At 40.2% G+C, this 23,735-nt stretch overlaps 1 protein-coding gene across 1 annotated transcript in view; it reads right to left on the minus strand.

Annotated features, from left to right (window-relative positions):
• Positions 1-22,764, minus strand: part of Arfgef1 (ADP ribosylation factor guanine nucleotide exchange factor 1) — a 116,133-nt gene extending 93,369 nt beyond the window's left edge. Inside the window, exons 1-3 of the mRNA XM_008854780.3 lie at positions 22,166-22,764; positions 1,910-1,940; positions 1,134-1,290 (exon numbers count right to left, since the gene is read on the minus strand). Of these exons, the coding sequence (XP_008853002.1) occupies positions 1,134-1,290; positions 1,910-1,940; positions 22,166-22,289 (312 nt within the window). The 5' untranslated portion in view covers positions 22,290-22,764. The remainder of the gene's footprint in view (positions 1-1,133; positions 1,291-1,909; positions 1,941-22,165) is intronic.
• Between the last annotated feature and the right edge of the window lie 971 nt (positions 22,765-23,735).

A 23,735-nucleotide genomic window follows, 5' to 3' on the forward strand; every position in this document is an offset into this window, starting at 1 on the left:
AAGACTCTATCAATATTATTCTGTAGAGTTTACTAACTGTAAAATTGAGAAATTATGTATAGCTACAATAATCACAAAACCAGAACAATCACAGTAAAACTATAGGAAATGCTTTCATAAAGTCAGGTCTTGAGAACGTTTCTGTGGTAAATTAGAACTTTTTACTGCTTTCTATCTAAATAAGGTTTTATTGATAGTGTTTCTGTAGAAACTAACACTTTCAAATTACACCAAATCTCTTTCCAAATTTGATCAATTTCCAGAAAACTGAGTTTCTAAACATTAGCTGCAATAAATCACAGAATTATTCATTCACTGTTATTATCATAGCTAGGAAAGAGAGCATTAGATGTTAATAATACTGGTTTTCCAGAGAAAGCAAGGTGAGAAATCAAATGAACTTATCTTTAACCTATCTTAAGGGAAAATCATCTCTTCCTGACTACTCAGTGGTTAACTAAAAATATATAATCTCCCAACAGTAACAACGCCTGAAAAAAAAAGTCAATCTTGAAGTTTGTCTTAGAAAATATCTAAGATACTGTGTATCTGTGTGTGTATAAAATGGTGAAACCACTCATGAATATTTGATATAAATGAATGTCACAGGTATGTAAAAATTAAGACGCCAAATAGCGTCATTATTAAATTGTTGCTGTATATAAAATAGGAGGGGCTCAGTAAAATAATTTCCAAACGATGATTTACATAAAGTTGGCAAGAGGTTGGAGTACTATGGCTCTAGCCAGGCACAATGGTGAATGTCTGTAGGCCGAGCTACCTAGAGGCTGAGGCAGAATGATAGCTTGAAACCAGGAGTTCAAGACCTATCATACCAAGATGGGCAACATATCAAGAGCCCATCTCAAAAACTAAAAACACATAAAAGTACCATTTCACAGATGAAATGAGCAAATAAACATTTTATTATTAACAACTTAGACTTTGCATTTTGCTAATGATTTTTATTAACATTGAACAAGAAACACCATTTTTGCAACTACTGTGTATCTTGGATATAAATAGCTATTTTGCTTCTTAATTCAAGAAAAAATGTGTGAATTATCAATTATAAGTAGTGTTTTAGAAATACACTGAAAATAGATAGCTTTTAGATGCCATTTTATACACACCTGCAAACAATCTAGAGATGTACTAACTATGCGGGGACATTTGGACTGGCACGCCAACTCAAAGGGTAAGAAGTACTTGTCTGCTTCAATAAAATTTGTCTTTGATTTCACAGGTGGAAGGGTGCTTGATCCAGCTTTTGTTTCTCCATGAGGAGGACTAAATAAAAAAGAAGAGTCCAATTAGAGTCTCAATATCTATCTTCTGATGACAAACACACAAAAAAATTTGAGTTCTAAAGGGATCTTGCTAAACCATTCTTCCATCTTTCCATATTTCAAAAAGAAACAAGCCTAGAGAAGTCAATGATCTGCCACATGGCCAAAAAGTGGTGATCACAGCTATTATTAAATGCAAAATGGAATTTTTGTCTTTTTTCAAAGATCTCAAGATCTTCTATATAAGTATTTCGCTGACACCTAAACACGATATCATGATACTTTAAAAAGCCATGGGCCTTCTACATGCTTTTAAAGCACACTTTTGAATTCTTTCCATTCTGTTTCAAAGAAACTAACGTGGTAAAAGGAAACCTGTAATTCTTCTAAATGTAGATCAAACTCTTCAAGAAAAGAAGTATAGCTCATGGTACTTCAGAAACATCTCATTTATATGAGGTTGCTTTATAAATATGGCACAGAATTGTTTCTTAAGCACTATTTTTAATTTCAATGATCATATACAGAAAATCTGTCATGCTAAAAATAATGATTGTATTGCTATTTTGGCTAATACTGACAAGTTTGCAAATTATTTTTATTAAAGAAATCGCACAAACCTTTGTTTCTCAGTTTCAACTTTTATTTCCTCTGATGGGGGCAAAAAAAGAGAAGCACACATTAGAACACTTGAAAACAGATCATTAAGTAATTTGATTACAATCTTTATAAGCTCATTTGAACTTTTAAAAAAGTTGGGGAGAGTGTAAATTTCAAAGAAAAATTAGTGCTAATTTTTTTTTGCCTAAGTATACAATTAGAGATCACAGAAAGAATACACATTAGCGACCATAGATTTTTTAATTTCTAAAGCGTTTTTCTTTTTGTCAAGTAACTACGTTAACCAGAAGTCTTAGGAACAAATATTATAGCCACAATATACAGGGCACATGCTGGGTGTGTGTGTGGGACTGGGGTACACACATTAATGTACCACTCTGTGCATCTCAGGAGGATTATCAGACCAGAACTGTAACTTCTTGAAGATGATTATATGCATTGCTATTAATTAATTTTTCTAGTTAGAACTATACAAAGCACCATAAAATAAGCATGCCCATTTTTCTTAGGTAATATTTTAATTTAACATACAAAGAAATGGGCTTCATTATGGTATTTTCACATTATTTTTTTCTTATTTGTCTCCCTCCCTCATTACCCTCCTGTCCCCACCACGCTGGCCCAGCTCCTATAGAAAAGCACCCCTCCTGTCTTCATACCACATGCATGTATTCCATTATTCTTTTTTTTCTTCCTCCTCCTCTCCCTTCTCCTTTACAATTCTTTCTCTTTCATGGTGCCCCTTTCTAGTTCCATGATCTACACACACACACACACACACACACACACACACACACACACACAAACGCACCCTTTAGGTAACTCCTCATCCATGCTCCTGTAAGTAACCCCAATTAAACTAGTTGCTTCACAAAGCTTGACTTGGATGGAATCATTTATTTGATCCATCACTGGTGCCCTAAAGGGGAGAGTAGATGTTCACATCTCTCTCCATGAAAATTTAATGCATTATCTTTAAATTTAAAAAATGCCATTTATTGAATACTTTCTATTACCAGACACTATATTCAGTATAGCTTTCTCAAGCCACCTTGCCATAATATTTATTTACAAAATGTATACAATTTATTCATTGCCTACTTTGTGCCAGGCATTTGATATTCAGTGTTCCAGTCTAGTTCTCTGTGGGACAAAGTCTTTTCATTTTTTAAAATATTTTATTATTTTTTATTTTATGTGTATTCATGTATATTGCCTGAATGTAGGTAAGTGCACCTGTGTCGTGCAATGCCCGCAGAGGTCAGAAGAGGCTGTCAGATACCCTGGGAGGAGTTACGGACAGTTGTTAGCTGCCATGAGGGTGTTGGGATTCAAACCCACATCTTCTGCAAAAACAACCAGTGTTCTTAACTGCTGAGCCATCTCTCCAGCCCCAAGTCTTTTCATTTTTTATCAGCAGTGGGAATAAAGGAGGAGTGATGTAAAAATATTACTTGCAGTTATTTAAAAATACCAGTTAATAAAGGTTCACAATTCCTAAGAGAAATAAGATAGGCACAAAAAGACAAATATCTGATCTCAGGGCACATGGAATCTGAAAAAGTCAAGTTCATAGAAACAAGGGTAGAATGGTGGTACCAGAGCCTAGAAGGAGAAGGTAATAAAAAAGGTACAAAGTTTTAGTTAGATGAGAGGAATAAGCTTTAACAATCTTTTGTAAATAGTAAGAATGTCTTTATTCCTTTTCTGCATTCCCAGCACCTAGAACATAGGTCACAAAATAGGTGGACATTTAACAAATGTTACCATGTTACAAAAAATTATGAGATAAAATTAAAATTTCCTCATTTTACTTTGCTATTTCCTTCCTTTTTCTCATCTCATCTTTATAGTTCTTTTTTAAAATAGATTTTTATTATTTTTAATTATGTGTACATGTGTGCCTGTGTATATATGTGTGTCTATGTGTGTATATGTGCATATGACTGCAGGTATTCATGGAGGCCAGAGGTATCAGATTTGCTTGGAGTTGGAGTCTGAGGTAGTTGTGAGCAGCCAGATGTGGGTGCTGGGAACTGAACTCAAGTCCTTTGGAAGAGAAGTATCAGTACTGTGCTCTTAACTACTGAGCCATCTCTCAAACCCCACTACTTATAGTTCTTACATGTAACATAGGAGCAGAAACTAATGCTGAGTACTTCTGAAGCCCCTGTTTTTAATTTATCCAGATCTTAACCACTTAAACTCATGAGATCAGTTTAACCGGTTAGAAGGACAAGCTATGAAAACTAGGTGATTTGGAGGCGGGAGGAACGCAACAAACATTTCTGGAAGGCGATTAACTAGCCCTCTTCAAACAAAATAAAATGATCTCAACTTTTCAATTTTTTTCCCCCTGCGAACTAAAAGAAAAAATCTTTTATTTTAGATCCCAGAATATATTCTCATTTTGTGCTCCATTACAAACTAGAATGCTAACGACAATTAACAGTGCTTTGTACCTACAACCACAAAATGTATTACACACAGACCTATAGATTTTAAAGCTGAGCAAAACCAAAATAAGATAGAAATCATGTCAAAACATTAAATTTCAGGGAAGTAAAGACAAGGGGGAAAAAAGCAAAATCAGGAACAAAGAACTGAAATACTATGTGCAGAGAAACTGATTTGAACAGCAGAGAACTTCTCATAAAACACATAAAAGCTAACATTTGGGGGCAATGGCACATTTCCAGATATATATTTTCAATGAAAAAAAGAATCCTAAAATCAAGATCTTGTAAGATGAAAGATAATGGAAGAAAAATCACCATCTTAGCTACCTTAAAAGGACTGCAAATGTCTTCAAACAACAGATACTGTATAGCAAAGCTCAAAAGAATGGAAAATGCAAAAATGAGAGAAAATATAACAGCCTTCACCTCTTGAGTTTTATAAATACATTATATAGTTGAAGTAAAAAATGAAATATTGTCACTTATAGTTTTATTGTCACAAATAAAATTTAAGATTTTCATAACAGCAGGAAAAGGGTAAAAACAGAGAGGGGCACAGTGAAAAACAAAAGTAAAATGGCAGACTCGAACCATAATACTATCAATATTACATTAAAAATAAAAACCCCGGGGCTGGAGAGAGCCCAGAGAGTAGGCTGTTTGCTGTGAAGGGCCTGACCATGTGGGTTTTGGGAGGAATGTGGAAGACTTGGAAGTTTGGGCTAGAAAAGTGGTTGAATGCTGTAAGGGGAGCTTTAAGAGGCCATTCTAGAAGGAGTCTGGAAGAAAGTGCTGAGAACAGTGTAGTTCCAGAGGGGAATAAGGACTTAAACAATAACTGAGCTATTTCGGCAAAGAGTCTTGCTGGAGTCTGCCCACAGCCCAAAAGTTTGCCTGAGGATAAGCTGAAAAGTAATGGATTAACTTTTTGTTGGAGGAAATTTCAAAATAGTTTAATGTAGAAATTGTGGTGGGGCATTAATGTTGAATATTATGCAGATTTATAGCAAAGAAGAGCAAATGGGCAGAAAGAACTATAGAATGTACAGTTTTGACTGAAAAAGAGAACTAGGAAGTTAATGCTGGAGCCAAGGCAGTATGCTGAAAGAGAGGCTCCCTTTGATAAGGAGATTAAAGGGAGGCCTAGAGATTTGCATAGAAACAATGGAAAGAGTGCCTCCAGGGCAAGACCACACACCAGCTAGCCTCCAATTTGTGAAAGTAAAATGTGGGAGGGATTTTCTACTCCTAGGAAACCACAGCAAGGGAAAGTGGCAGTGTTGTTTACATGGTATATTACATGGTGCAGGCTTTAAAGGCATGAAAGATGCAAGAGTAAAGGGGTCATCCATTCTTTCTCCACAGTTTCAGAGAGCCAGGGAGGCCAGGCAGTGTGTAGCAGAGGTGTCCCTGAATAAAGAAGGCCCTGGCAGTCCAAGAGGCACTGATAGGCCATTGCATGAAGCCATTAAGTTCACAAAGCCTGGTTGATAGTAAAGACCCCAAGAAGACATTAGAGATGCTAAACCCATAAGACATCTGCCAAGCAAAGGTGCATACAGGGAGCAGTTCCAGTCCAAGAGACAGATAAATAATGCACACAAGTAAGATCCCAGAAGTCAGACACGGAGCAACTGGATTTGGTGTTTGCCCTGCTGGCTTTTGGTCTTATTTTGGTCCAGTGTTTCCCCAGTATGTCCCCATTTTGGAATGAAAATGTGTATTTGGTTCCACTGTATGTTGGAAATATGTAATTTGTCTTGATTTTACAGGGGCTTACAGTTAAGGGATTGCCTTGAGTTTCAGAAGAGACTTTGGACTCTGGACTTTTGAATAGTATTGAGACTGGTAAAGACTATGGGGACTCTTGAAGGTGGACTAAATGCATTTTGCATTTTATATGGTCATGAGGCTATGGTGTCAGGGAGTGGAATGTGGTGGCTTGAATGAAAGTAAATCTCATAATTTGAAAGAGAATATCCCCTAGAGGCTCCAAGTATTTGGACATTTTGTCCCCACTTGGCAGCACTGTTTGGGGCAGCTTTAGAAGGTGTCCCCGTGATGGAGGAATCATGTCACTGGAGGCGGCTTTGAGAGTTCTTAAGGGTTGCCAGATTTCCATTAGCTCTCTGCTTCCTGTGTCTGCTTGATGATGTGAGCACTTAAGATTTACGCTCAGCCACCTGTGCCGCCATGCCTCCCCGCCATAATGGACTTTTGTTCCTTTAGAACTGTAAGCTAAATAAACTCTTCTATAAGTAGCCGTGGTCATATCTTATCACAGCAACAGAAAAGTAACTAAGACAACATCTATATGAGAGAAATGACAACTTACATTTACATAAAAATCAATGTGTATAGCCACTCTAATCATATACCCCAAATCTGAAAACAACTCAAATGCCCTTCATTGTGATGTATAATGTAGAGTATATATAAGAGAATATTACTTAGCAATAAGAAAGAACAGCGTTCTAATATACGCAATAGCTTGGATGATTCCCAAGAGCATGAGTAGAAGCCAGTTTCAAATGTTTACACAGTACATGATTCCAAAACTATAGAGTCAGAACACATCAGTAACTGCAGTGCTTAGGTATATAAGGTGGGGTGTGACTATAAAGAGACAGCACAAATGATGTTTTGTTTTTTAGTGTGTGATAGTAAACAAGTGCTCTACCACTGAGCTACATTCTCAGCTCAAGGCAACTTTTCTGAGTGTTGAAACCGAACTCTAGCTATGGTAAAGGTTACATAAACCCTTATGTATATAAAAATTCATGGAATTGAATCAAAATTCATGAAATAGAATGGAAAACAAAGTCAATTTTATATATACATGGCTCAGCAGTTAAGAACACTGAATGTTCTTGCAGAAGACCCAGGACCCACATGGCAGCTAACAACTGTCCATAATTCCAGTTCCAGGGGATCCGACCCCCTCTTCTGACCTGTGAGCATTGCATGACACGGGTACACTTACATACATGCAGACAATACACACATACATATAAAATAATAATAAATAAATAATTTAAAAAATTAAAAAGCTCTGGGTGTGGTGGCACACGCCTTTAATCCCAGCACTCGGGAGGCAGAAGTAGCAGATCTCTGTAAGTTCAAGGCCAGTCTAGTCTACATAGTGAGCTCCAGGACAGCTGGGGCTACAGGGAGGCCCTGTCTCAAAAACACCAAAAAAGAGGGGGGGGGGGGGGGTGCTGGAGAGATGGCTCAGCAGTTAAGAACACTGGTTGTTCTTGCAGAAACCCAGGTTCGAATCCCAGTACCCATATGACAGCTAATAACTGTCTGTAACTCCAGTCCCAGGGGATCTAACAGCCTCTTCTGACCTCCTCGGGCATTGCTGGACACGACACGGGTGCACTTACCTACGTGCAGGCAATACACGCATACACATAAAAAAAAAAGAGAAATAAAAATTTTTTAAAAATCACTTCAGAGGTTCATGGAGTCCTAGGATGAAATACAAAATGTCGGCTGATGAGATGGTTCAGAAGGTAAAGGCAGTTGCTGCCAAGCCTGATCTAAGTTCAGTTCCCAGGACAAACATGGTGAAAGGTGAGAACTGACTCCTGGAAGTTGTGCACGTGTGCACACACAGTCACACACATTATGATATATGTCTGCCTTTTCCCCAAAATAAATGTATTTATTTATTTTATGTATATGAATATTATGCCTACATGTGTGTAAGTGCACCTGTGTCATGCAGTGCCTGAGGAGGAAAGATCCCCTGGAACTGGAGTTATGGGTGGTTGTTTGCCACTATGTGGGTTCTGGGATTTGAACCTGAGTCTTCTTCAAGAATAGCCAGTGCTCTTAACCCGTGAGCCATCTCTTCAGCCCCTATTTGTTTATTTTTATGGCTCTTTGCACATCTCTAATGTCCCTAATATTTCTGCAACACTTGACACTGTTACCTAAAGTTCTCCTTGAGCAGATCTTCTTTCCTATGTTCTGGGGTACCAGATTGTAAGTGATCAGAGATGTTTTATTCTCTGCAACACTTCACAGGATCAGTGTCTGTTTAAGTGAGTGGATTATCGACTATATGAGTGAATAAATGGCCCTCATCCTGACCACCACATTGTCATTCCAGAGACTGTTCATTTTGAACCTACTGAAATTATTGGATATAAAAATTTGTTTGTGGATTTAAGTATGCTTGTGTATGTGTATATTTATGTGTGTGTTAGAACTCATTTTTCTACCTATCACTGTCCATATAACTATATTTCAATGTAGGTCTCCCAACAAATATTTTCAAACATTAATTATATATATCCACCTATTAGAGTGATGGATGTCTTTCTTCATTTAGATTTTAAGTAATTTGAAAAATATGTCCCCAGATCATCTTTCTTTTTACTACTTATTAGGAACTAATGTAGAGATTATCAGTAAGTTTAGTTGATTAAAAACTTCTAGGCAGGGGCTGGAGAGATGGCTCAACAGTTAAGAACACTGGTTGTTCTTGCAGAAGACCCGGGTTTGAATCCCAGAACCCACGTGGCATCTAACAACTGTGAGTAACTCCAGTCCCAGGGGATCTGACAGCCTCTTCTGACCTCTGCAGGCATTGGATGATACAAGTGCACTCACCTACATGCAGGCATAACACTCATACACATAAAATAAAAATAATAAATATTAAAAAAGAATTTCTATTCAAATAGCATCTTCTGGTTATTATAATTATAGCACTTCTCACATTATATTGAACTTATATGTTCATCTCTATCAATTTCCTTTATAGTAAAACCCACATTTTATATATTGTAGGTGGGGGAAGCATGCTGGGGACCATACCCAGGGCCTTGCCCATACTAGGTAAATGCTCTTCCACTGAGCTACATCCGAATTTCTATTCAAATAGCATCTTCTGGTTATTATAATTATAGCACTTCTCACATTATATTGAACTTATATGTTCATCTCTATCAATTTCCTTTATAGTAAAACCCACATTTTATATATTGTAGGTGGGGGAAGCATGCTGGGGACCATACCCAGGGCCTTGCCCATACTAGGTAAATGCTCTTCCACTGAGCTACATCCTAGTCCCATGTTTTATACCTCTATATTCCTCAGAATTAACACAAAATCTTTAACATGTGGGTACTCTATTTTTATTTTTATTTATATGTATGGGTGTATTGCCTGCAAGTATGTAAGTGAACCTGTGTTGTGCAATGCCCACAGAGGTCAGAAGAGGGCTGACCTGGAACTGGACTTATGGACGGTTGTTAGCTGCCATGTGGGTGCTGGGATTTGAACCTGGGTCTTCTATAAGAGCAGCACTGCTCTTAATCACTGAGCCATCTCTCCAGCCCCCCTTAAATGTTTCTTAAAGAAAAGTTATGGAGAAAGCAAAATTTCCAAGTAACTTAATACAAATCTCCTTTCTCCAAAAGAACATAAAGTATCTTATCTGTATAGTGATAACTTCTAAATATCTATAACCCAGATTATTCTCCTAAGCTTTTGTCATAATCACTATCAACTACATATCTTTACTTACCTGTCCCACATGCATCTGAAACTCAAACTTAATAACCTATTTTCTTCAGCTCCTTTACCTCAAATGCTCTTATTTTCTTGAATTGTTTGTTGTTTTATTTTTTGAAATGGTCTCACTACATAGCCCAGGTTTGCCTTGAACTTGCAATCCTCCTGCCTCTGCCTCCCAAGTACTGGGATTACAGTCATGCATCACCAAACCCAATCTTTAATGCTCTTTTTGAATGAATGAATGAATGAATGAATGAATGAAGCCCCAAATTACTTCATTAGGAATCTCAGGGTCATCTTAAATACCTTTCTTTCCTTCACTGCTCAACACATTAAGTCCTATACATGTAGATCTAAACTTTCTATATTCAGTGCCTCAGGCTTAAACTTTTGTTTCTTCAAACCTGGACTATAGCAACAATATTACCATAATGGCCTCACTGCTTGAAGTTGTGAATTCCAACAACCTAATTTTATTTTTTTTGCTTAATTATTTTTGAATCTCTGTGTGATGTGTATATGTACTCATACATGCACATTAGGATAAGGAGGGCAAATGATAGACGTTTGCCTGCTCAAGAACAAGATATAATCACATTATACTAGAATGAACACAATATTTAGCTAATTGATTTCAAGAAAGCATTTATCAATATGAAATGTGAAAATAAGAACATTTACAACTCACTGTGTTGCTGTGATTCAAATGAGACATACAATAAAGTACTTGGTAAGTCGTAGGTCTTACATAATTGGGAAGAATTTGGTATCTAATTCTGGACAGGATGTAGATCCAAGAATTTGCGAGAGTAAGTCTACACCTAACAGTACTACTGGGCTTTCTACTGATATCACATAGCTTTATGCTCCCTCTCCTCCATTTCTAGTTCTTCTCTCTTATCCTTTTAGCTCCTCCTACTTCCCCTTCCACCTTCCTGGGAGAGAGTAATTGCTTGCCATAAATCTGTTCTACAAAACTGAATTTTCCTCCATTTCCACAATTTAGTTGTCACTTTGGAGGTCACATCAAGAGTGCTAACTACACACTGATATGCATTTCAAATTACCCTCTGATCATTTTTAAAATATCAATTGCTTTAAAATTTGTCTGTATGAAACAATAATATTTCCATTTATCAATATTGATAGATTTTTAAGAGTTTACAAAGGAATAGGAAAAATAAGGACTGAAAATCAGGAGAAGGAGATGAGCATAATAGAAATGGTTCCTGGGCTGGGGAGATGGCTCAGTGGGTAAAGCACTTGCCATTCAAGTGTGAATACCTGGGTTTGAATCCCAGAACCCAAGGTAAAGCCAGCAGTAGCAGCATGTGTCTGGAATCCCAGAGACAGGAGACTCCTCAGAAGTTCAAGAGTCAGTCAGCCTGGCATATACAGTGGAAAACAACAAGAGTCCCTGTCTTCAACAAGGTGGAAGGTGAGGAGAATACCAGACACTGTCCAGACACATACCATGGCACTGTGTGCACCCAAACTCATACACAGAACATGCATTCACACACACACACACACACACACACACACACCCACACACACCCACTCACACACACACAAAAAGTCCCAACACTTAAAGTCAGGTGGAGCTCTGTGAATTCAAGGCCAGCCTGGTCTATATAGTGAGTTCCAGGCCAGCTGGGGCTACAGGGAGACCCTGTCTCAAAAAGAACCCCCCCCAAAAAAAAGAAAAAAAAAGGAACTCATCATATAACTAATTTCAGCCCTTTTATCTCCTGGGAATGTATCAACAAACATAAGAATTTTTTACAGTTAGCATTCACTATAGAACTTCTATGTTCTAACAACTGTAAAATTTATCTTTGGACACTGCTTATACCTTACTTCTATTCTTCAGAAGATGCACATGATTTCATTCTTGTTTTTAAAAATAAAAGCCCATTATAACTGCATATAAGCTTTTGCTTGTTAATACATTAAGCACATTCTTGATTATCAGATAACTAACAAAAGAGATAGAAGCTTGAGATTTTAATAAAGTAACGGAAACAAAACAATCAACTTCTCATTTATAATACTTTTAATCTACTATATAACAATGAAAGAAAGATGCACTCAGTGTGCAAATATGATGTTAAAAGTAAGCATTGGTGAACTTAAAATTTTCAAGTTATTTGAAAAAAAAGTATAGCATGCAAAATTCTAAAAACTCAGGGACAATGAGGACTCATCCCTCTTATTAGACACTATGCTAACCAAAATTGAAAAATAACTAATGGAATCACGACATTTTAAAAAATTACTTAGTACTGCTATTAAAATGTCAATTCAGAGGGGAAAATGAACTTGTTACACACATACCTCATACTAAACTTGCTATGATAATGTTTGTTTCCTCATAGATTTAAACTTACTCCTTAGTATGATGGCTGTGACAGTTAATTTCAGTTATCAACTTGGCAGACTCTAGAAGCACTTGGGAAGGAAGTCTCAATGAGGGACTGTCTAGATCAGATAGGCCTCTGGGCATGTCTTTGGGAAATTATCTTGATCATGTTAACTGAGGTGCAAAAACCTGCCCACTGTGGATGGCATCATTGCCTGGGCAGGGGGAAAGTAAAGAAAGCCACCTAAACACTAGCATGCATGCATTACTGCTCTCTGCCTCTTGACTATGGATGCAAAGTCACCAACCATCTCAACCTCCTGCTACTTTGACATCTTTGCAATGATGAACTATAATCTGAAATCATGAAACCTTTCTCCTCTAGGTTGCTTTTATCTATTTTATTACAGCAACCAGAAAAGAAACTAAGACAACGGCATTAAGGTCAGTCCTTTGGTACGCAATAGTGGCATGACTGTTAGGGGTAACAAATTGCTTTTATATTGGATCTGAGGTCTGCCTGACACATGGAATTCATGCCTGGTACTTACTGTAAAACAGATCAAAAGCCTGTGGTTGGAAAGGTCAGCCTCTGATGGGGAAACTACTACTGTTATTTTGCTAAATGGACATGTTGTGTTCATCAAACTACTTTCTAAATATTTATGTTTATACCTATAGATTAGTGCTATGCTCTGCTTTTATCAGATAAACATTTTATTTTTTTTAAACTTATGAGTGTTCTCCCTGAATGTAGGTAGGTACACAGGGTCATGCAATGCCCACAGAAGCCAGAAGAGAGCATCAGATCCCCTGGAACTGGAGTTGTTAGCTGCCATGTGGGTGCTGAGAACCAAACCCAGTTCCTCTGAAAGAGCAGCCAGTGCGCTTAACCACCGAGCCATCTCTCCAGCACCAAGGGAAACATCTTTTTGAGGAGGGTAGCTGTGGTGTTTGAATGAGAATGTCCCCCATAGACTCCAATTGTTTGAACACCTCGTCCCCAGTTGGTGGCACTGTTTGGGGAGGGCCACAGAACCTATAGGAAGTGTGGCCAAGGTGGAGGAAGCAAGTCACTTGGGGGTGGACTTTGTGGGCACATGATCCCAATTCCAGAGTCTGTCTCTCTGCTTCCTGTGTCTGCTTTACAGATGTGAATGATCAGCTTTCTGCTCTGGCTGCCTCCTGCCATACCTTCCCATCTTGATGGACTCTGGCCCTCTGGAACCACAAGCCAAATAAACTCTTCCTTCTCTAAGTTGCCTTGATCATGGTGTCTATTCACAGAAAGAGAAAAATAACTAATATAACAGCAGTTACTGCAGAAAACTTTTAACTGGCCAACAAGCTGAGAATAAGGGATTGTTGAGTGCTCAGCATTAACTGGGGTATCTACATCACTCTCTTCAAGGCTCAGAGGGAAGTAAGAAGGGGGAAAAGAATGTAAGAGCTGGAAGAAGAAGAGTGTTGTGGAACACTGTATGATGGTCATGATATAGCTGTTGCACTCATGAGCTCACAACAGCATTGATTACTACTAAAAGATCCACAAAAGATTGGGTCTGCCAAAATTCCTCGTGGATAAGGAGGTACTCGTGTGGCCCCATCCCTCCCTGAGGAGCTACTGGCAGTTAATAGCTGCTGGGAGGAGTACACACATTTTTTTCAGTGATGTAGCTATTGGCAAGTTGCCCATACTTCTTGTAAATACATATGAGCAACTGTAAAATCATTGCGCCTCACAGACAGATGCAGAGACAGACAGACACAGACACAGGCACAGACACAGACACACACACATAGCATGAAAGCAGAAGGCAGACTTTTTGGCAAAAGGAAGGGGCTCAGGAGAAGTGTGAGGGGGGCAAGAAAGGATAATGGAGGTGTGTTAGTATGATCAAAATACACATCCACATATGAAATTGTAAGGAAAAAAAAAAGAGGGCCTTTTAAAGCGAGTAGGTCAAGAGGATGGAGCTGTCCTTATAAAAGAAGCCCAAGCCCAAGGGAACTAATTTACTTCTTCCATTACGTGCGAATACAAGCAGAAGGTGATATCTATCAGAAGTGAACCTTGTCTGGGCAGGGATCTCTGACATCCCAGCCTCCAGACTGTAAAAAGTAAACACTACTGCTAAGCCATCTAGTTCATGGCATTTTTTTTCATAGCACTCTGAACCCACTAACATATACTTTAATAAATCTCAAAGAAGAAAGCATGAAAAAGTACAAAAAGAAAATTTATGGAAAATAAAAGTATGTATAGCTATCAAAACTATAAGGAGTTTTTGTCTTTTTGCTTTTAGGAAAAAAAGAAAAACAAAATAATTAAAGACTTGGGGGGCTGGAGAGATGGCTCAGGGGTTAAGAGCACTGGCTGTTCTTGAAGAAGACCCAGTTTTGAATCCCAGCACCCACATGCCTCTTCTGGCTTCTGCATACACTGCATGATATGGGTGCACTTACACACATACAGGTATAACATTCATACACATAAAATAAAAATAAAGACATGTATCCAAACCAATAAATCTGGACCAGCAAGATGGATCTGTGGGTAGAGACCTGCTGTCAAGCCTGACAACCAGAGTTCAATCCCTAGAACCCACATGGTGGAAGGAAAGGACCAATTCTGGAAGCTGTTACCAGACTTCCACACAAGTGCCATGGTATGCGCCTCTCTCTCTCTCTCTCTCTCTCTCTCTCTCTCTCTCTCTCTCTCCTCCCCCCCAAATAAACTTTTCAAAATTCTAGGGCCAGGAATATAGCTCAATAGTAGATTGTGTACTACTGTGCATAAGGCCCGGGCTCTACCTCCAGCATCAAAATGTAAGAAAAAAATTTAAGGTCAGGCAGTACGCCTGTAATCTCAGCACTTGAATGGAGGAGGGTAAGGTAGAGTGGGGCAACAAGGCCAGGCTAGGCTACACTGAGATTCTGTCTCATAAATAACAAAACTAAATTCTAAAATACATATAAAGGTAAGATGATGTTTTACTTTATAAAAACCTACTTCTACCAGGCCTGGTGACACATATAATCCTAGCCCTTGGGAGGCTGAGGCAGATAACCAGTTCAAAGTCAGTCTAGTTTACCTGCTGAGAGACTGCCTGAAAATCAAAACTAAAAACTAAAAACAAAAAAAAAAAGAACTTATCTCTTCAAAGTTTCAGGTCATCGTGCTCTTACCCACCCCCTTTTGGTGAGTTTTTGTCAACTCAGCACAAACTTAGAGTCATCTGAGAGAAGGAAATCTCTGTTGAGGAATTGCTTCCATCAGGCTGGGGCCTGTGGGCATGTCTGTGGGACATTTTCTTGATTGCCCAGTCTACTGTGGGTGGTATCATCCTTGAGCTTGAGCTGTGTAGATGAGCAAGCCAGGCTGAAGCAAGCCAATAAGCAGCATTCTTCCATGGTCTCTGCTTCAGCTCCTGCCTGATTTCCCTCCAAGATGGACTGTGCCTTGGAAGTGTTAAGATGAAATAAGCCTCCCTAAGTGGCTTTTGGTTTATCACAGGCCCCTTCCCCCATATCAAATACCATCTCCAACCACTTTGTAGCTTGGGCTATACACTAGATGTCATTCCCTTTAACACCAGCCAATTTGATGGATCCTTTCAAAATGTACTTTAAAAAAAAATTGGTTTTTTGCCCCTTTCTCTACCACTAGCCTCTAAATGTCTATCATCTCTGACCACAGTGAACCTTTAAACATGTGCTATGACATTATCCTACTCAAAACTCTCCAGTGGCTAGACATGGTGGTACTTGGGAGGCAGAAATTAGAAGATGAGGAGATCAAAGTCATCCTTATCTACATAGGAAGTTCTAGGTCAGCCTGTGTTACATGAGATCTCAAAAATAAATTAAAAAAAAAAATCTCTCCAGTGGTTGTCCCACAGAATAAAACTCCAAATCTCCTTTCTTCTCCCCTCCCTATCTTCACCAGCCACACAAACCTCTTTGCAACCTGAAACATAATAAGCATATACCCATCTTGCTGTTTCCTCTGTTGTTATTTCATTCAGATATCTGTACAGCTGAATCCCTCCCTCTGTCATGTTGTCCCTCAAATGTCACTACAGAGAAGCCTGTCCTGAAAATTCAATCTAAAGCAGCATTCCTGCCCTGCTTTTACCCTTCCATTTCTTCAGATAACAATCTGATAACATATCAGTTTGTAGTTCCTATTCCCCTCACTACTAGAATGTTAACTTCCATGAAAGCACACTGCATGTGCAGCACTGATGCAGCCTCTGAAACATAGGAAGAATTCTACAAATAACTGAATACCTTTCTATTTTTGAGAGAATACATGCCTCTGCAAGAATATATAGTGTCTGAAGTGGCAATAATAATTTGTACTTTTTTATTTTTTAACTTTTTATATTTCCTTTTCAAATATCTCTCTTCGATTATGTGAGAAGTATTATGACAAATATTCCCTCTAATTATTTTCTATTCATAATTTTCTCTGAAAGTTAACAGCTATCTGGGGAATCAAACTAATACTTGCCACAAGAAAGAAAGAAAAAAAGAAACTAACTAGTTAGCAAACCAGTCTTCAGATCTTGTCATACCAAATACATCGAAGTACATTTTTCTTTTTTGAGACAGGGTCTCACGTAGCCCAGGCAGGCCTGGAACTTGATAGTAGCCTAGACTGGCCTTGACCTTCTGCATGCTAGGATTACAGGAGTGTACCACCATACCTGACTAATGGGAATTGACATGCTAGCAAGTACTCTACCAAGTGAGCTACATTTCCCAACCCTCGTTAGTTTTTAATTTTGTTTTGGTTGAGAGGAGGTCTTCTATTGCTCACACTGGCCTTGAACTCATTATGTAGTTAAAACCAGCCTTGAACACCTTGATCCTCCTACCTCTATGTCCCAAGTGCAAAACCATGCCTGGCTTCCAATTGCTTCTTTTTAAAAAATATTCCATTACTTTTATTTTATGTGTATGAGTGTATGGCCTGCATGAATACAAGTGCACCTGTGTCCTGCAATGCCTAAAGAGGTCAGAAGAGGGCATCGGATCCCATGGAACTGGAGCTGCAGATGGCTGTTAGTAGCCATGTGGGTGCTGGGAATCAAACCCAGGTCCTCTGCAAGAGTAGTTAGTGCTCTTAACTGCTGAGCCATCTCTCCAGCCCCTCCAGCTGCTTCTTAATTTTGAATAAGCCTACTGTTTCCCCAAACACAGGACTGCTCAAAAGACTCGTGTCATCAATGGTTAGCATCACTGTATATCTACTTTGTCTTTCTTCTTCAACAGTGTCTCAAAGTACTTTGTAAGAAACATCGCGTCCTTGAGGCATTAACTGCACTAAAAGGCTAAAGCTGAAAAGGGGTCAAATAAATTTAGAAACAGCTAAACAAAATTCAGAATCTTAACATTGCTCATATGTACTTTAAATTTCCAAAATGGAAATAGTACACACTGAGACTTGCACTTACCTGTCAACTCAAACATTTTTTACTAAGAGTTTCTCTAAAGCTCAAGCTCTAAGACATTTTATTCAAGGTTATTCTGGATCATGGGTCCTTAAAATCAACCCAAAATGTGAAGGAAGGGCCAATATAAACAGAATCTTCCTTTCAGTCATGTCATTCATTATGCTCTGCTTTCCCAGCCAACTCAAAATTTCAAGCAGCCAGGTATACTGAAAACTATCTTTTACTTCAGGAAGATTTCAAGAAAGGCTTCAAAAAACTTGTTAACTGAGTTTAATCTATAATTTAAAAGGGTTAGGGGTCTGGGGAGATAGCTTGATGGGTAAAGCACTTTCTGCTCAGGCACAAGGACCTGAGTTTGGATATCCAGCACCCACACAAAGCCAGGCACTGTACAATGATGTGTCTGTAAAACCCCAGCACCGAGAATTGTAGGGCAGGGGCTCACCGCCTAGCCAGGCTAGCTGAAATAGCAAGCTGCGGGTTCACTGACTGTCTCAAAATAATAATTTTAAAAATCTGTATCTATTTCTGGGGGAATTATATTTTTGAGTAGCAGACTTATACTATAAGACAGCTAGATCAACAGGATCACTTCACAATATGATGAACAATATAAATTCATGCCATTTGAGGCAGAAATTACTTCTCTACAGATTCTTTTTCTATCAACTTCCTACATCCCTGTAGGAAGCTTCCCAGCCTTATATCACTGCCTTGAAATGCCTTCCTTCTTAAAGCCTTTCTCTCACTCTGTCAGTTTCAACCATGAACTCTTTCATTCTAACATCTGCAGTTCTCTTCACAGCTATCTGTAAGCAGAAACTGAACTAGCTACAGCCCTAACATCAAAGAAACTCCTGAACCTAGAAGTCTGACTGGAGTATGTCCCAACTGCACCTCCCTAGAGATAAACAATGCTACCTTCAAGCCCAATACCAAACAATCCTAAATTCTTTGAAACTAAAAATAGCTCTGCTGTTGTCTCATCTGCCAGCAGATGGCCAGACTATTTTTAATGCAGGATTCTCAAGAGCAGGAGTGGATCAGACTAAGCTAGGGCAGCCAAGAATCCCACTCTGTAGAGCTCACAGTTGACTGCAGAGCTGTAGTAGGGCAGGTACCTAGAGAGGGCAACCTGGAGCTGTTCTGGGCCTGTAGCTTCCTACGAATGTAACAAGGAAATGCGGGAGGTTCTTTTTAAACCAGTCTTTAAAATCTGACATGCTAGAAAATTTGAAGTAAGTTTCAAATAATCCCATATGCCCTTTAAAGATTTATTTTTGTTTATGAAAATAAAAGTTCCTTTATGTAGTGTCTTTGAGAGTAGATACAGGATTCTGCTCTGAAATCCAACCAAGCTGGCCCAGAACTCATTATGTAGCTAGAAATGGCCTTAAACTCAAGGCAATCTTCCTGCCTCATCCTACCAACTGCTGGCATGACAGGTGTAAGTCACCATACCCAGCTTTTACAGTTTTCTAAAAGTTATATTTAGCCAAAATATATTATTCTTAAAAATTCATAATAAGCTATAATTTTATATTATTTACAGAACTTATTTCAATTGGTCACTATATTACAAGGACACTGAATTTATGAATACCAATGATCTGAAATGTTCTTGAATGCCAATAAAATGAGTTTCAAACAAAATCAAAAGAAAGGTTAAAAGTCACACTATATATTTCCTTGCTTACTGTCCATCTCCCTTCAACTCTATGGTAAGTGTCTAATAATGACTGAAGGGTGGATAAATATATGCAAGCTTCTTTACAGGAGTTTTAACAATAGCTGGGAGTAAACATCTGCAATCCCAGTACTTGGGAGACAAGAGATGGGAGAATTGCCACAAATTCCACAGTTTGAGGCCAGCTTCATCTACACAGTGAGTTCCATCCAGGCCAGTCAGAGCTATATAGCAATACCCTTTCTCAACAACAACAACAACAACAACAACAACAAAGGGTTGTAACAATACTTTGGGGATACCATCTTACTGAAAGATATAATTTCTGCAGAGATGGCACAAATTATTTCCAACACTTTCTGCTAGAGTGATGTTAATGAATGACCAGAAGGGAAAAAACAAAATTCAACAGGGTTTAGCTACTATGGGGCTACACACTGAAATTTTACTTTGTAGTGGGCTACATGTAACTTTTATGCAACATAGAAAAATGTCATAGATCTCAAGAAAAGAAAGTGTTCTGGTGCTAGTACTAACTGGCAAAATCTGATACAGGCAACATGGTGCAGCTGGCATACACAACACCAAGCAATCGGTACATATAAACTATCAGGGACTGAGTTATAGGTCCTCTACAGATGTCCATCAAGAGTTCAAGAATACTAAATACACAAGTTAACAGAAGACTGCATTCACATTCATGACACATTAGAAGGGATGTGACTATACTATCATTAAGTTCAATACTCTAATTTTACAGAAGGCCCAGGCACAGTAATATCGACTTGTAACAAAAGCTAGATTTAAACCAGACTCTCATTCCAATGAGCTTTCTTTATTAAAATAAGCTTATTTATATTAGTATTTGGAGAAGGAAAAAAGATATATGAATACCATTCTTCACTTAAAATCTTTAGGTGTTTATAATTTCACATATTAAAATGTATTATGAGTTTGGGATATAGCTCAATTGGTAGAGTGCTAGCATAGCAAGCATGAAAACCTGGGTTCAGTCCCCAGCACTGTTCACCATAAAACTGGGGATGGATGCACATGAATGTAATTCCAGCCTGTAATTGCGGAATCGGGAGGTATAGGCAGAAGGATAAGGAGTTCAAGGTCATCCTCAGCTACTTAGGGATTTCAAGGCCAGCCTGGCCTACATGAAACCTGTCTCAAAAAAAAAAACAAAAAAAACAAAAAAAACAAAGAAATAAGGAAAGAAAGATTACTTTCTCGTTTTTTCTCTCTCATAGAAAATCTTAGTTCTTAATAAAACTGTAATTTGAATTTCTTATGTTCTTTATCTTGCCAAGTTATCTATAATCCTACATATAACAACTCTAAAAACTTAAAAATTCCAAAACTACTCTCTCCCTCATATCACCCCAATTAATAATGATTCCTGTCAGGACCCAAATATAAATTAAATTTTTGCAACTACACAACTGTCTTCTCATTCACCTTGAACAGTATTATTAGCTACATGAGTAACAAAATGGGAATTTATGTCCTACGGGGGAAAAAAAAAGTAAAACAACTTAAGCCCACTATGCTACTACAGTACACATTCAAAAATGTTTAAACTGAAATGTTTGATGTTTTTCATATTACCGATTTTAAAGATCCAGGGAATAAAGCTTCATTTATAGCATGTTAAATGGTAGCCTATATATTTAAATAATAATTAAAAGGCAAATATGTTTTAAATTGTCTTGATCCCTTACTTCAGCATTACATTAAGTTTTGGGTTTTTCCTTTTTCAAAAATGATTTTCAAACTCATGTAACTAGCTTAATTTCTTGCCAATTTGAGCTACTGTATCTGTTCCAGAGCTATAAAACAGAAGCGTAAACACTAAGGATTTATCTGTTAAATGTCCCGGTCTCTTCTGAACGATTTCCTCTTTGATGGATGCATCAGACCTAACCAGTGTCTCCCCTCTAAGAAATCCTTATCTGCCTACCCTGGTTATAGGTATTGTTTGGATTTCCCCTGCTGCAGCTTCATTACATTAGATGTCTTTCGTCTGAACTATAAATCACAATCGAAGCTTGAGAGCAGCTGCCACTGTCCAGACATGTGGCTGGTGGGTGTCATTGTCTTTTCATTTCTCTCATTTCAAGCCCCCCTCCCGTGTTACCTAAAGCCAGCTTATCTTAAGGTTCTTTCCTTCCTCATTTTCAGACCGCCACCCCCACCCCTTAACCTCTGCTCTTGTTCTTCCAGGTCAGCCCAGTTAGCTACAATTATTATTACTCTGTGCTTTTCCTGTAGTGCGGACTGAGAGATGGCAGAACCGGCCGCACCTCTAGCAAGCCTTCTCTAGACTGTCAACAAGGGAACAACTTCAGCCTTTATTTTCCCCAAAGTACCAGGCCAAAGGATAAAGTTATTGCAATTACAATGCGGAACCCTCCCCACGCCCAATCTTGACATATCGGCCCCACCTCAATTTCCAAGCTAATAAACAGCCCATCTTCGGCATCATCACAAAGGATGACATTCTGTCTGCACCGCACTGGCCACCAACAAAATCCCCTCTGACAGTGGACCGCTCGCACCCCGCTACCCTCCCGTCCTCCGAGCCCCGCCGGCCGCCTTTGCTCCTTCACCCCGCCGAGGCCCCACGTCCAACCGAGTTGCTGTCAACTCCAGCCGGGCAGCAGGGGCTGGCAGGGCTCGGAGGATAAGCCCCACCACCGATCGTCCCGCCGGCCGCCACCCCACGCCGCGGCCTCCTCCCGCCTCACCTAAGGCCACCTCGCAGGCTTTACGCAGCTGGGAGTGATGCGCCTTCTTCACTTCCTTGTCGGCCAAAATCTTCTCCAGCGCCCGGGTCAGGAACATGTTCTTCGTCTTCTTGCCCTCATACATGGACGCAGAGGCTGCGGCGGTTCGTCCGACCCGCGGCTCCCAGCGGCTGAAGGGGAGGCGGAGAGGGGAGGACGCGAAGAGAGAAAGGCGAGGAGGTGGTGGCGGGCCGAGGAGGCGTGGAGGGCAGCGGCTGGACCAGGAAGCGGCGGGCGAGGGCCGAACAGGGGCGTTGAGAGCTGAGCCGCTCGCTAGAGCTAGCCGATCGAGGGCAGCGCCCGTCGGGCCCTGGCGCCTCTCGGCTCGGGGGTCGCTTCCCGGCCGCCCGCCTCACTCGTCCCTCCGGCCCGGGGGCGGCGGCGGCGGCGGAACCCGGGCCGGCGGCCGTCTTTCCCGGGCCGAGGGCCCAGGCGGCGGCGTCTCACAGACTTGGCGAGGGCAAAGCTGCCCTGGCTACCGTAGGGATGAGCACCCGTCGCGGCTGCAGACTGGCCTCCATCACCGCCGACCTGCCCCGGCCGCCATGTTGAGAGGAAACGACGCGTCACGCAGCTGCCCGAACGGCTGCAGAGGAGGAAGCGGTGGCGGTGGCGGCGGCGGTGCTGCCAGCCCAGTGCTGCCGCGGCGCCGGGAGGCAAGGGGCGGAGGACCGCGCGGGTGGAGCGGCCCGAGCCGCAGCGCTACGGAGGCTCAGCGGGGTCTCGCCGCCTCCCGCGTTCGCCAGCAGGGCGGCGTGGGGCGTGGCGGGCGTCCTGCGGCGCTAGCTGGGGCCTCCGGCTGGTACCGGGTGCTGGACGGTGGGACCTGAGCGCGCCTGGATCCCCTTCCCGCGGCTGGACGGGACCCTGATTACAGTGTACCTCCTTCTCTAACTTTCTGGAGGGAGCAAAGTCCCTCGCGGTCTAGGGGGCCACAAAAACACCCGCCTCGTTCCCTCGGCTGCTCCGGGCTTCCGCCTGTCGCGCCGGGAGTGTAAATTTCCTTTCCAGGTGTAGGAAATTGCACTCTGTGACTGAGCCCTCCCATTTCCTCGGGGAGCATTCTCTTTTGGAAAAAGTAAGCTAAAAACCTATGGACTGGATTCAGGAGCGTTTCCACTTTTTCATCTCTCTATAGGATGTCAGTATGCTCTAGATTTCAGGTCCTTTCTAATTGACTCGGACGTTAAGGTGAAGGCTTCTGACTGAGATCCCAGAGCGAGCCCTGGGCTCTGTATGTACCTTTAATACTCAGATTCAGCTCTGGACTTGAAAACCAGTTTTAGAATGGAAAAAAGCTCTAAATACAAACAGATTAACGCACGTAATGTGTTGTGCCTGCCTTAATGCTAAAGAATTCAGATGTCTGCAGTGTTTCATTCTGAGCAGACCAGTTAAGAACGCCATCAAATATATGCAAATATTTTACACGGGGGTGTAAAAACATCTTCGAAGTTCCAAGCTGTTTTAAGTCTCCACCAACATAGGGTCCCTGTTAGAATATGTCTTTTACTGCTCTTTTCCATTAGAT

This window comes from Nannospalax galili, unplaced genomic scaffold (assembly GCF_000622305.1).
Source record: "Nannospalax galili isolate Female #2095 unplaced genomic scaffold, S.galili_v1.0 scaffold247, whole genome shotgun sequence".
Lineage (NCBI taxonomy): Eukaryota > Metazoa > Chordata > Mammalia > Rodentia > Spalacidae > Nannospalax > Nannospalax galili.